Source organism: Aspergillus affinis (genome assembly GCF_023601865.1).
Source record: "Aspergillus affinis strain CMG 70 chromosome Unknown NODE_26_length_314309_cov_85_634089, whole genome shotgun sequence".
Taxonomy (NCBI): domain Eukaryota; kingdom Fungi; phylum Ascomycota; class Eurotiomycetes; order Eurotiales; family Aspergillaceae; genus Aspergillus; species Aspergillus affinis.
The window spans coordinates 23,733-37,200 of record NW_026515807.1 but is presented as its reverse complement, the minus strand read 5'-3'; the positions used below and the strand labels follow the sequence as shown (position 1 = coordinate 37,200).

Here is a 13,468-nt window from a genome sequence, read left to right as displayed (position 1 = left end):
ACCAACACTTCGAGCCTTTCTTTCCTCTTCCACGGTCTTCTGTAGCACCCTTCTGCGCAGGCGCTCCCTCATATTAACCGATCGGTCACAACCTTAAACTCACCCACCACATTCTCTTCCTCTTTCTCTTCATCAGCCCCGCAGTATCAAAGCGGCCATTCTGTGAACCATGAGCTCCCATGTCGTAGTCCTCGACTCGACAGCTCGGAGAGCTACGATCAAGACGACCCCCGGGAAACATCTGACCGATATTCTACAAGAGGGGTGCAAGAAATTAGGCGTTGACGCCAGCCAATATGGGTTGAAGTAAGGTCTACCACCCAACACTCGATTGTACACCTGAGTGCTGACTTCGTCCAAGACACAAGGGAAAGCAACTCGACCTGTCTCTAGTATTTCGACTATCCGGCCTAACCTCCGGCGCAAAACTTGAACTGGTCCAACTCTCGCGATCGCCCTCCGTGGTCACCGTCGCGCTGCAGCTCCCGGAGTCCGAAGCACGAGGCACTCCGAACGGACGCATCTTGGACAAGTTTCCCAGCACGACGACGATATGGATTATCTTGCGCAAATTCGAGGCCGGAGTTGCGGGAGCGACTTCCACTCGAAATCTCACAGCCCGAGGCGTCCCCGTCACGAGCGGTGATACTGGAGCCGGCAGATTGTTCTACGAAACGCCAGTGGTGCAAATAATGGAACGAGAGCTGTCGACCTTCACTGATTTGCAGAAATCCCTAGCCCAGCTGGGCTTCAACAATGGAAATGTTTTGCTCAGATTAAGTTTCCGACGTACAGAAGAACCGCTGGAAGTGGCGATGGTGAAAATCCAAGATTATTTCAAAGCGTTTGGCGACGACGATGCCCCTGTGAAACAAGAATCGCCGGTGGAACAGACACAAAAGGCCGGGGAATCGGCTCAAACCGAACAGCAACAATCAATCTCTACCTCCGACGTTACCACGGACACACCTGCCGCATCAGCGCAACCAGAAATTCAAACCGATCCCTCTCCTGCCGCTGTTGAATCGCCGGAGTTGCCGACGGATTCCTCCCGCTCTATAACCGTTTTCGCCCCTCCGTCCAACGACACACCCCAGTCCGCGCAAGCTTCATATAATGACAGTGATTATGTTCCATCGGTGGACCATGCGCAAGCGCACCAACGCCGTCTCAACATGGCCTCCCAGAACAAAAAGCTCCTATCAGACGCAGAAATCGCCGCCAAAGCCGCAGCCGAAAACGAGAAATTGGCCGCAGTGCAAGAAGTCGACGTGAAAGTCCGTCTACCGGATCAGAGTCAGGTAGTAGCGAAGTTCAAGCAAGGAGATACAGGCAGAACCCTCTACGGTTTTGTGAGGAACTGTCTTGCTGGACCGTTCGCCTTAGAGAAGTTCATTCTCACCCACCTGCCCGCGGGCCCGCCTGGCACAGGGGGAAGAAAGATCCAGAGCGTGGTCCCAGACTCGGAGACGAGCCTCTTGATAAAACACCTCGGCATGACAGGCCGAGTCCTCGTCAACTTTTCCTGGGACGCCGGTGCATCACCCGCTGCGCGACAAAGTCGAGCTGTCCTGCTCAAGCCGGAGCTCCAAAACAAAGCACGACAGCACAAAGTAGAGCAACCGCCCGAGGTCATGGACACCTCGGAAGACATCGTCCAGCCAAAGCCAGGGGCGGGCCGACAATCTGGCGAGAAATCTGGCACTCGCAAACCGGGAACACTACCCAAGTGGCTGAAGTTGCCTGGAAAGAAATAAAATCGCTGATTGGTCTTGATCACGGCGTTTGTATGTGACTATGCCGTGCATGTCCTTAGATATGATTGCGAATCATTCCATTTAACGTTTCTGATGATACTTTTTATGCCGAGGACTCTCCTGGCGTTATACGAGTAGTAGCGTATGCGAATGGTAGCTAGTCCTAACAGCAGCCAGTTGCTGTTAGAAGAAAAGCCAATATGACCCCGCCGAAGACTACCATGACTACGGAGTGTCGCCAGGAAAACATCCTGGATGTAGAGTGTAGTCTAGACCCTCAAGTCTGGGGTAATAGCATGGGCCTCTTTCTCTACGAGTTCTACTGACAAATCCCCAACCTACAAGACCAAACAGACCAGATGAAAAAGAAAACAAAATCCCAGTGGTATTGAATTGATGTTCCAGCGAACCATTCATTATCGTCCTTTTTGCATCCAGTTTGTCCAACGTCTACGGGAATCAAATCCTTCGGCGACAAGAGGCAGGGGAAAAGCACAGACAGAGCAGCACAAGACACAAAAGGCACACTCTCGCATCCTTGATCCTGCCAGACCAGTGATCTTCTCCCCCCGGATAGTGGGTATTAAATTTCATATTATTTTTGATCATTTCCCTTCTACAACGAACACACGTCATTGCCAATCAGCCACACGAAGAGGGTTTAAATTCATTTTTGTTGTGTTCTCGTCATCTCGTTCTTTTTAAAAGGTCTTGGCTAATAGGAGAAAACTTTCATTGGAACGGATAATGAATTTAGTGAGCACCCGTGCGGCGGGCCTCGGCGATGACACGCTGCATATCCTCAACCTTGGCCTTGCCACGGGAGAAAGTACCGAGCTGTGGAGAGGTAGATGTTAGCTGGGATGTGCTTATGTGGAGAAAGACAAGGTGGTGAGGGCAATGTCCGCACTGCTCTGGTTCAATGGGAATTGGAAGCCTTCCAATGGATCGGTAGCCCGTCAATGAATGTCCTGACTACGCAGATTATCCCGAGATAGACTCCGTGCGAAGATCCCGAGCCGAACACATTGCAGAATATCCCAACCATTGAACCAGAACAAATAACCAGACACACAAATCCCTGCCACCAACTGCCATATCACTGTCGATCAGATGCGGGACAAGAAAACGTACTCTCTTCTTCGCGAGCTTACGAGCACGCTTGTCCTGAGTGTTTCTCAGGAGTTCGATGATGCGGCGCTCATAGGGAGCAAGACCAACAACCTCACGGGCGATCTCACGGACGAAAGCGGTGCGGCGAGAGGACTGACCCTTGGTGCGGCTGATGCGGTTCTTGGGGGTCTGGAAGGGGGTGGTTTTCTATAACAGGAAATTTGGTATTAGCATGGCTCCATGGCATAAAAGTCACTGATGAAATTTTCTTTGGTCCCGTCCGGTCTTGGTTCAGTGAGAGCGCGGTTTGTCGGATGGATTGGTGGATCGAATGTGTCGAGTTTCCGTATTGAGTCCAATTCCAATATGAAACCCATCTTTTGCTGTGTCCCCGTCTCTTGAAATTTTCCTCCTTCTGCTAGAAGGCCCGTGCGATAGCAATATCCCATCCCTGTTCATTTCGCTTTCTCCCTTGTTCGAATTCCAGGTACCCGGTTTCCATCCGATCCAAATCCAATCGACCGACCGACCAAGCTCGACTGACCATAAAAAAAGACCGGGCCAAGCATCAAGAGAAAAATCATCAGATCTGGTTGCAGAGAGAACCTACGTGGCCCTTGTTCAAGCCGACCACGATTCCGGAGCGTTCTTGCGCCATCTCGACGGTTGTGACTGGGTTGGCGACGACGGTGGTTGCTGAGGGAGTTTGTCGAGTCGAAGGGCGTCGGTGCGGACGGATATCGCGATGGAGTTTGCCGGATTTTGGTTGGCTCGAGCGTTCGTGCGTAGCGAGTTCTAGGGCTTAGGGCTTGCCAAGCCGCCAACTTGATTCCTGAGGCAGAAGGGCAGAAAGGCATCGACGGGCGGTGGGTCACGGGGTTCGCAGCAGTGGATTGCCATGTTTGGCTTAGTCTGTTATTCTTGTTTCTTATCATTGTTCTCGTCCATTTCAGCTACTACTATACATGATCTTCACGCTGGGAGGTTCATTCGGCGCGGATTCCACATCCACCTCAACGGTCTTGATGATCTCCATCCCCCCGGGCCTAGTTTCTTCCTCGCCGACGACATTCTCTATGGGCGGGCACCCTACGTTGGCCTTGGCTGTCGCATAGCTATCGCCCTGGTATACTTGCAACTGACAACCAGGGGTATGGATGTGTGAGGTCTTCTAAATGCCAATTGCTGCGAGGCACCAGCTCCACGGCGCTGTGCTGAGGAAGAGGAATGTCTGTCTTCCTCATGTCGTCTGATGAATTATCTCGTCGTTTGTGAGAGAACCAGGTCGCGGGTCTCCGCACCACATGCTGAAAGAACGTAGGAAAGATCGGTAAACAGCCGGTGATGAACCTAGAGGTCACTTGGGCTGCACTGGACTGCTATTAGCATTTCATGTCGAACAACAGTAGGGTCCAAGAAGATATACTATCGACAAGATAGATAGTATTGTACGTACGCCCTGAGAAACCTGGGTAACGTGGGAAGACACCCCTCCGCTCTGTTCTTTCTGTTGTCATTCCAGATACCAGCGGTGAGATACATCATGCTCCATATGCGCCTAAATCATCGCAAGTACGGAGTAGACCGAAATTTATTCTCGGAAATGCGCAACCGGGGTTTCCTTTCTCTAGAAGACCGGAAATATGGACAGAGGATTCTTTCTAACACTCAGTTGACCGCAAAGTTTCCCAAGGCTACACTACATATTCCCTGCTCGAGACTCAGAATTGACTAAAACGTAAAACAGCCTAGAACAGGGGATATTTTAATTCTATCCGATGTAAGGGGGCCCGATTAGAGCACCTGCAGAGTTGCATAGGGGGGAAAATCTCTCACGAGGTCTTCCCCGGGTGACTTGGAGAATTCCACGGTAACGGATACTTGTCAATATTATACAACCCTATTCCAGACCGTGTGGATGCCAGGTGGTCAACGTTGAAAGCAGTAAGGGGTAGTTCGGTCCCCCTTGCAGACACCGGTGACTCGTGGGATAGCGGTCAGGCTGGTTGGTAATGTATGAAGAGCAGGAAACGGTCCCGGGTGTTCAAAATGATGTAATGTCTAATAAGTGTATGGACAGATGTATAAATGTTGGCTATACGAATATGCCGTTATAGAGTAACGGCAAACAGTCCGGCAAGCCCTTCTTCCCAGCTCTCCATCAACTCGCCACAGAACATCTCTACCGCAGACGTGTCCATGGTCTTCTCCAGCTCAGCCCGAAGCTTAGGACCAACCTCGCTCTTACCATCACCACTTCCGACCAGGTCAATCAAGGACCCAAGCATGCCAGGTTCCGAAATGCGCGACTTCAATGCGCGGACATTGACTCGGATCGCTTGATGAACTTGGCGTGCAGCTTCGCCCAAACGTGCTACTTGGTCTTTGGGTACCTTGGGAACCTTGGGAGTTTTCCTAGAGACAATGGTCGCGACAAAGATCACCGCCTTCAGAGACTCCAAAACGACAAAAAGATTATGGAAGCTCTTCCAAGACGGAGCAGTCGGGGTGTCCGACTTCAAGAAAATTGCGGTGTTCGAGACGGCGTTAGAAATTTGGCCATCTTCCACAGTAAGTTGCTGAGACTTCTCGTTCAACCATTCCTCCACCTGGGTCAAACTGTTTTCGACTTGTTCAGAGGAAACAGCTTTAGATCCGCTAAGGTATGCTGCCACCTTAAAGAGGTTCAGGTTGACCTTGACCCCTTCAATCTCGGGCTGGGTCATCTCGGAGGCCGCATTGGATCCCACGAGGTCTTCGAGGTTAGGCAGATCGGGTTGAGCAGTGATGGGTTTCTGGAGTATTATGTCCTTGAGGAGCCCAAATAGTTCATCTGCCATTCTGGTCGATTTCACCCATTGCTCCTGTTTTCTATTAGAACCATCCCGCAAACCCAGCATACAAGAGCCAACTCACCTGAGGCAAGGGTCCCGAGCGCACCCGCTCTTCCAAGGTTGGCTTGCCCGAGGCCTCGCAGTTCATGAATGCGTCGAATACACGCTGATCGACCAAGGGCGATGTGTCTCTCGCTGTTGTTACGTGTAAGCAGCTACTTGTTGCGTAAGATGCGCCAAAACTTACCGATCTCTTCAAAACGACCCATCGGGTCGCCACCGACCAGCCTCTGAATGCGTCGCACTTCGAGCGCCCAAAGCCTTCGGCAGATACTATTTTTAAGGCGCTTCTGAAGATCAATGGTCCCTTCGATGTTCACGTAGCTGCCATAGTCCAAACCGTTAGATCGGTGCCCAACTGTGGTAATTTCGGCAGTCCGGTAAAAGTTAAGGGCCTGAACGAAGGCGGACTGGGGGTTAAAGTCCTTGTACTCCGCACCCTCGATAGGCGGGGCCGACTGAGGGTGGATTGTAGCAAGACGTGTGAAGAGGTTGTGGGCAACGGTCTCGAATTGTATCTGTTTAACAGAGAGCTTGCTGAACGTCTTCAGAGCCAATGACCCTGCACCAAGGTGCAGATAGATTCGCACGAGAAGAAGTAGCGCTTGGTAGTTATGGGGAGAATCCTGGAGGAGGCGTTCCAGGATGGCTGCTGCGCGAATATGCATGAGATTCAATACTTGTTCCTGGCTGTCGGAAACCAAGGTTTCACTAAAGCGAATCAAGCTCATTGCAGCGATCAGCAGCAGATCATCCCTGGGCTGGCTCTCAATCGTAGACGACGCAGCATCTCGTTCCGGCCGCTCGACCTTCCGGTACTTTTGCAGGCAGCGTGAGGCAAAGTCTTCCACCTTTGACTTGGTCACATTTGCTTCGTCGGCCGATAGCAGGAAGCAATACTCGAACTTCAGCGCATTGATGACAGCAACACCCTTGAAAGGGTCATTCTTTTTCTGCGAATTGTTAGCGTTGCGGTAACAAGAGGCTGTGTTTCAAGTAACACATACATCGCTCGTTTCCTCTTGATCTTGAGCTGCGTACTCCACATATTTCGACAAGGCGTCTTTATCCAGTGCTGACAAATAAGTTTTCAGGTCACCGAAGCAGTAAAGTTTGTTCTTGTTACGATCATAGTACCCTTGGCAGGCAGCTACCAGATCATCCGCCTTCAGGATGCCCGACTGGAACTTGAAATGAATCAGATCCAGACGGGCCAATTGTGCATTGCGCGACTTTGGCTCATATTCTATGAACCCGTTGATGAACTTTTCAGTTTCCTCAAGAGTCCTGAAACGACCTGTTAGCAATATCCTTAAAGGTACTGCGCACGGAGAGGCTCATGACATACTCCTGACTGTTGATATTCCGGACCGCAGCAACGAGTAGGCTCCAAACTGCCCAATCGTCATGCTCCTGGAGAGCCTTACGCTCATCTTCAGTGGTGGGAATTGCGAGCAGGTCCTTTGTGTAGGACAGGCCCTCAGTCCACATCTGGGCCTTTTCAAGGTTATCGAGCTTCACCCCGACGAAGGACCAATCGTTTTGGATGATTCGAGAGCTAATTCCAACGGTTTGGCTATTAAGGATATTCACAAGTTCACCATGCCGCCCTTGGGATTCAAAGATTTTGGCGAGAAGAAGAAGCTCCTCGGCATTTTGAATAGCTCGTGGGGGGCTTAGCAGCTCTTTCTGTTTGCATGGCATTAAACATTAACGACATGTCCCCAGAGCCACTGCATTATAGATCTGAACACCAGCGGACAGGGTTCCAATGCATTGAGGGGGTAGAGACGGGAAGCTGAGGTCATACCGGATCAGAAGGCACACTATCAGCAGCCTTCGACGCCATGCGATAGGCCAAGGTGCCGAACAGCTTACGTTCGGGTTCCAAGCTGGACTCGTCGACGGCGACGAGGTAGCTGAGGAAGATGGCCCAGAAGTAGTACCGTCGGTCCTTAGGGAAGTTGCTCTGGAGTGTCATGGCAGCCTGTTTCCCACCGCATCAGTTACCATAAACCCTAATTGTCGTACGATCGAGTATCCCGAACCTTCTGTGCCGATTTCCAATCGTCACCATCGAACGCAAGTTCGAACCATTTCATTTGAAGATCCAGATCCTGGGGCTTGGCTTTCGACGCTCTCTCCCATATACTTCTCATGGCATCTGCCTGACCCCCAATCTTCTGCAAAGTCTCGTAAAGGATGTCCAGCGTATCAAGATCGGTCGCTGGGGGGTCCACTTTGCACAGGTCGAGGGTCTCAGCGATACCGCGCTGACGATGGGTGTCGTCGGCATGCCGAAAGAGAACGTGGGCCTTCCAGACCTAGTATATGACCGAATGCACACAAGTCAAATGATCAGCCTCTTGTTGAGATAGATGGAACCGACCGACTACTCACTTTGAGAAACCGGGTGTCCTCTCCCTTTTTCATGCGCTTCTCAATCAGCTGCAGGGCCTGCTTGAAATTCTGCCCGTCAATGGCATCTTGGATTGGCTTGTTCCGGCGGTGGAACACGGCGTCATTGGTGGACATGACGGAAGACAGCCCAAATTTTGATCAGTGGGCTAGAGGATAGAAGATTTCGGGGATTTCAGATCGACAGCGAAAGCAGGAACCGGGCGTATGCTGCGCAGCCAAGCACAGCACACGATGTGCGGGGGAATTCGTGGTCGGCGGGATGGTGGTGGTTCCGCCTCTGCCTGTATCGTCGGCGGTTTTTCAGGGCGGGCGGCAGTTGAAAGGCGGTGATGGCGGTGTCCTCAGGAACCACTTGTTTTGACTCTACGGAGGTACTTTAATTACTGTCTTTCTATATTTTCTATGCATCTACATCGTTGTCCTAGCGCCAGGTATGGTGACGAGCATTACCCTGAGAGTATTCATGGTCTCCTCAATTGCTTCATATTACGCTAGTCGGTATAGAAGAGCAACGTCATTTGCAACAAGAAAAATAGGTAATATACATGTAGGTACTGAACAACCATCCAGGATTGGGAGACTGGGGCGAAGTATGCTGGGATAGCCAATGCAAGAAGAGACAGGCGCTTATCTGGTAGATCAACTAGTAAACAGATTTCGAGTTCAACAAGATCAATGGGAATGACATATGTTTGCCTGCAAACTCAATGCCACTCCGTCTCGATGCGTATTGATGGACTGAAGGGGTGGTCATGGTCCAGTTTTCTGTCTGGTATCAAGTACTTCGGCTCGTCAGTCATCATAGATCTGGGTAAATGCCCGTTTAAGTGACCTCAAGATAACGCTGCTTTGTTCCAGGACCCAAGATACCTTTGGAAAGTGGCGGTCATCATAGTATCAAAATGGGACCTTGTCACGGCATTTTGGTAATATGGCCACCATTATTGCTTTGCGGCCGGAGACCCAGCAAGCTTCTTTTGCGTCAACTTGAAAAGGTGTTAGCTAAAAGACTAAATTTGGGCACATTGTTCTGAAAAACTAGGCCCTTGGGCAGAGAATTAAGAAAGATTCCGTGCTCTAGCACAACAACTTACCCACTGCTTTTTACAGTCGCGATAAGCTCTAAACTATCTAGTTAGCGGTTCTTCTCGCAGATAAAGGGCCATCGAGGATGAACCTACTGGAAATAATCATGACACATCTCGCGGTCGAAAGCATTCCGCTTCATACATTTGAGACTACGGTCTGCAAAATCCTGGCAAGGATCAAAGTACTCGCTTGCAGTTTTACTGTAGGTTGGGCGTGATTAGTTTCAACGATAGAGATTCTCGAGGATGGGGTAGCTGCGAGTATTTTATTATTCCATAGCCTAGGTCGAACTGCAGATAGCGTCCATGTCCTAGAAGGTATCTGCTTGGGGAAGTAGGCAACTCAAACTTACTTGCTGAACTTGCGTTCCACATTTCCCCAGGAGTTGGGGTGGTCCTGGTCTAGCGACTTCTGTCCTTCTTGGGATGACATTGCAAGCGATATTCAAGAGTTCAGATGAAAGAACGATGGAGGGGATGAAATCCAACGAAAGAAGGATACTATACGGAATGGCGGAGGAAAGAGGGCGATGGAGGTTTGGTGGGCTAAACTGCTTCTGGCGATCCCCGGGTCTTGGCGCGTCGAGAGCCCATCGGCTTAGTCACCCGCTCGCAGCCCTAGGATTTGGAGGTATACAGCGAGCATCTTTCGGGTCATTGGCTCTTGTATTACTTTGAAAGCTGAAGAGAAAGTTGGCATATCATGCGACTTGTTAGAAAGTTCCCACAAATGGTGAGCCTCAAGACTTTTCTCACAAGACCCATCATCAATCAAAGTAATCGCTATTTATATATTTATGGCTCTATGTGTTCAATGTTTCATCTTGGGTGTTACAGCTGTGATTTGATCGAAAGATGACGGCCAGTGCCAGGGTTTGAGTGATACACGTAGTGTAATTTCCCTATAATCAAGCATTCCGCGAGTATATGACGGTATATCTCTCGAATAGAGTTGATACCTGGAAAAGTGACAGAGTCCAGTTAACCGGGGTAGTTGCATGCAGAAGCAAGTCAAGAAATCGGTTCGAGTGATTGACATTGTTCTAACCTCGAAATTTTCAAACAAGTCTGGGGGCTTGCCATATGCTGAAGGCCATGTTCGAATGGAACACGTGCACGACCAGTATTGCCACGATTTAAGCGCCCAGTTCGGGCCTTATCACATCTGGCGATTCCACCGCCAAGCAATTTAACCCGCGGACGCAGGTTGGAAGAACGCAGGGCGAGACGAGCAACATGCAAACGTAGAATTTCCAACAAGTCACCGTTGCAGCGGCTGTGGCTTCGGGTCTCTCTTTGTTGGTTTTCCTGCTTGGATGTTGAGTTCATACGAGAGGGAGCTTAGAGACCCGTGTAGAACTTCTACTCCGTATACGTAACTACCTGATTCATATCGGTGATTAGATCAGAAAAGATCGACAGGCAGGCGAAACGACACGATCAGGAATCGAATGAATCTAAACTGAACTGGTGAGCCATCATGTCTGTTTCATTAATTCGACTCCTCCGAGTCCATCAGCCGATAGAGACGTGGGTGATGGGAGGCACCGGCGTGAGGAATTATTGTGAGCGAGGAATTTAGCCAGCCAAGGAGATCACGGCGTCAAGAACGGCAGCGGACGGGGTTAGTTAGGATCTGCCCTGCCAAATGGAGACCAAATTAGACCGAAGTTGGCTGTTGGATTTGTTGGACTGATCGGCCCTGTGGGGTTGTTGCAAGTGCGATCGGGCTGGAGCGTCACGACGACCGAAGCTTTCAGTCGCGCGTGTTTGTTCGGTTTGCGCGCGGAGCGTTCCGAAAAGAAAAGTTCCTGGCAGTTCGACCTGTCCAGTGTCCATCCTCTTCACCTCGCCTTTTCCTCTCCTCCGTCAATAGGTAAATACTCGAAGGAACCCTGACGTTTCATTCCTTCCCTCCGACCGGACATCCTCCTCGCCCGCTTCCTTTCGCCTCCGTCTCGTCACTCCCAGCTCAAAGAAGTGCCTGGACAACGCCCCCGGCCAACAGTTGTCTAGACACTTCTAGTACAACCGGAGCGAAAAGTATCTTCTTCTTCTTCCCTCTTCTTTTCCTACTTTCTCTTTTCTCTTCCCCTGACTCCTGCTTCGGTCTCGTGTCATACCACAAACTCTCCTGTCGCAGCCCAACGAAGATCGAAGACGGACAGAAGCTGCCTCTCGTCCTTCGGCTTGAACACCAAACGAAAATACCAGATGTCGAAACCAGCACCCTCGGGGCCAACCCCAAGCAATAGCTCCCGCGATGCGATCGGGACGACAACTGCCGCAGAATCGGCTGGGGATACTTCCGGGGTAAGCTGTTTTTTCGAGGAGCAGAAAACTGATGTGTATTCTAACGCGTTGTCTAGCTCTCCCAAACTTTACAAGGGCACGTGGATGACATTCGCTCTCTGATCCAATGCGGCATCTGTATCAGGCCCTTATACGAACCCTTTACACTTGGTTGTGGACATACGTTTTGTTATACTGTAAGGCCCTGAAGAATCCGGCTCATGACGAGTATACGAAAAAGACTAAATAATTACATACCAGTGCTTGACCTCGTGGTTTGGAGGGGGGAGATCAAATAAGACGTGTCCTGATTGTCGAACACCGGTGAGATCGGAGCCGTCGCCTGCATACCTGGTACGTGAATTCAAGTCAGACCGTCCTAGGCAGTAGCGAGATAAAGATACGATGAATACTGACATGTTCAAGGTTCGTGCAGTTGTCCAACTCTTCACAAGTCGTGCCGAACTTCTAGACAAGGGCGAGACTACGGCGGAGCATATACACCATCAACGCGAGGAGGCTGAAAAGATCGATAAGGATAAGAAGAACCCACATCCTAGAGAAGGGGGGTTGTTCAAAGGCACATTCAGTAGGGCAAGAAACTCTACAGCGCCACCCGTCGTTGACCTCGAGGACGGTGTTCTTCGATGTCCGCAATGTTCCTGGGAGCTTGAAGAAGATTCCAATTGCATACAATGTGGATATCGGCCGGGGGGGTCGGTTACTGATTCCTCGGATTATTCGAGTGATGATCTGGATGAGAATTCTGAGATGACAGACTATTTTGATGACGAGGCCGAGGACGGACTCAACGAGGTGGATGATTACGGTTGGAACGATCTCTATGCTGGAGTGCCCATTGATGCGTTGCCGTTTGATATTCAACACTTATATGAACTGCATCGCAACCACTACCCACACCAACCACGCCATGTTCTTCCGACATCCGGACCTCGCATACCAGCGGGATATTGGAATCAGAATGATACCCACGACAGCGAAGAAGAGGAAGAAGAAGAGGAGGATACTGACATGGATTCTTTTATTGATGATGATGAAAATGAAGAGCATTATCCAGTGCGTTATGACAACGGGGAATACGACACCGGATCAGATCGATCTACGGTTGTTGGGGGCCCGGAATACATCACGCAAGAAAACCGCTACGAGGAACGCCACGACTTCCCCATGTCTCAACTCGGGGATTTTGTGAGTGATAGCGTGTCAGAAGTCACAGGAACCGGAGAAGAAGAAGAAGAAGATAACTCGGACGATGATGACTCGGACGATGATGAAAGTGATGATGACGATGAGCCAGTCCGACCTGCCGTCAGCGGAAATCGACGCCGACCAATTCCTTACTTCCAGATTTCAAGCTCTCCAGTGCAACCACGATTGCTGACTTCGAATGGCCATCCGGCTCAATCACGCACAGCATCCCGTGCTCGAAACGCACCATCAGCTGGAACCTCAGCGTCGAATGCGATCAGATTGGAGGATGACTCTGACGAAGGGCCCGTGAGACCAGCCAGGAGAGCAAGGCGATGAGAAAGTTGTCAGATTGGGCTTGTTTGATCAAATACGACTTCATGAATTACCCCCCTGGCGTTTTATTAGCGAATTTGTTAAGGTCTAGTCTGAACCGACCTTTCAAGTGCGGTCTGGGGACACAAGACGACCTTGAGAGAGGTCTTTCTCCATGTGCTTTATCTCCCCTTTTTTCCGCCATTATTTCTTCTGACTTCGGCCATCATAGATATATCCAGTTAACCAGTGGTATGGACAAGGCAGGACTGACTCGTCTTGTCCTCTTGTGGCTTCGCTTTGCTTCGTTCCCCCCGTGATATTTTCTTTAGGTTTCCTGCCCCGCGGCAGCACCATCTATTCTTCTTTCCCCCTGAGA

At 50.4% G+C, this 13,468-nt stretch overlaps 5 protein-coding genes across 5 annotated transcripts; 2 read left to right on the top strand and 3 right to left on the bottom strand.

The window, feature by feature from the left end:
- Positions 1 to 169: 169 nt before the first annotated feature.
- Positions 170 to 1,757, top strand: KD926_005362 (putative UBX domain protein; the record flags this gene model as incomplete). The annotated part of the gene is made up of 2 exons (XM_053098581.1): positions 170 to 306; positions 362 to 1,757. The coding sequence occupies 2 exons, from the start codon at positions 170 to 172 to the stop codon at positions 1,755 to 1,757; spliced, it is 1,533 nt and encodes a 510-aa protein (XP_052957489.1).
- A 753-nt stretch (positions 1,758 to 2,510) lies between these two features.
- On the bottom strand, positions 2,511 to 3,528 carry KD926_005361 (60S ribosomal protein eL36; the record flags this gene model as incomplete). Its single annotated transcript, XM_053098580.1, has 3 exons — positions 2,511 to 2,594; positions 2,892 to 3,077; positions 3,481 to 3,528. 3 exons carry the CDS (start codon positions 3,526 to 3,528, stop codon positions 2,511 to 2,513), a joined length of 318 nt encoding a protein of 105 aa, XP_052957488.1.
- A 1,453-nt stretch (positions 3,529 to 4,981) lies between these two features.
- Positions 4,982 to 8,299, bottom strand: KD926_005360 (MDM20/NAA25 family protein; the record flags this gene model as incomplete). The annotated part of the gene is made up of 8 exons (XM_053098579.1): positions 4,982 to 5,734; positions 5,787 to 5,899; positions 5,952 to 6,717; positions 6,772 to 7,051; positions 7,113 to 7,453; positions 7,575 to 7,751; positions 7,813 to 8,088; positions 8,165 to 8,299. 8 exons carry the CDS (start codon positions 8,297 to 8,299, stop codon positions 4,982 to 4,984), a joined length of 2,841 nt encoding a protein of 946 aa, XP_052957487.1.
- Positions 8,300 to 9,126: 827 nt separating this feature from the next.
- On the bottom strand, positions 9,127 to 9,706 carry KD926_005359 (coiled-coil-helix-coiled-coil-helix domain-containing protein; the record flags this gene model as incomplete). Its single annotated transcript, XM_053098577.1, has 4 exons — positions 9,127 to 9,171; positions 9,280 to 9,307; positions 9,367 to 9,474; positions 9,627 to 9,706. 4 exons carry the CDS (start codon positions 9,704 to 9,706, stop codon positions 9,127 to 9,129), a joined length of 261 nt encoding a protein of 86 aa, XP_052957486.1.
- A 1,781-nt stretch (positions 9,707 to 11,487) lies between these two features.
- KD926_005358 (uncharacterized protein) lies at positions 11,488 to 13,113 on the top strand (the record flags this gene model as incomplete). The annotated part of the gene is made up of 4 exons (XM_053098576.1): positions 11,488 to 11,586; positions 11,643 to 11,762; positions 11,827 to 11,919; positions 11,992 to 13,113. The coding sequence occupies 4 exons, from the start codon at positions 11,488 to 11,490 to the stop codon at positions 13,111 to 13,113; spliced, it is 1,434 nt and encodes a 477-aa protein (XP_052957485.1).
- Positions 13,114 to 13,468: the final 355 nt, after the last annotated feature.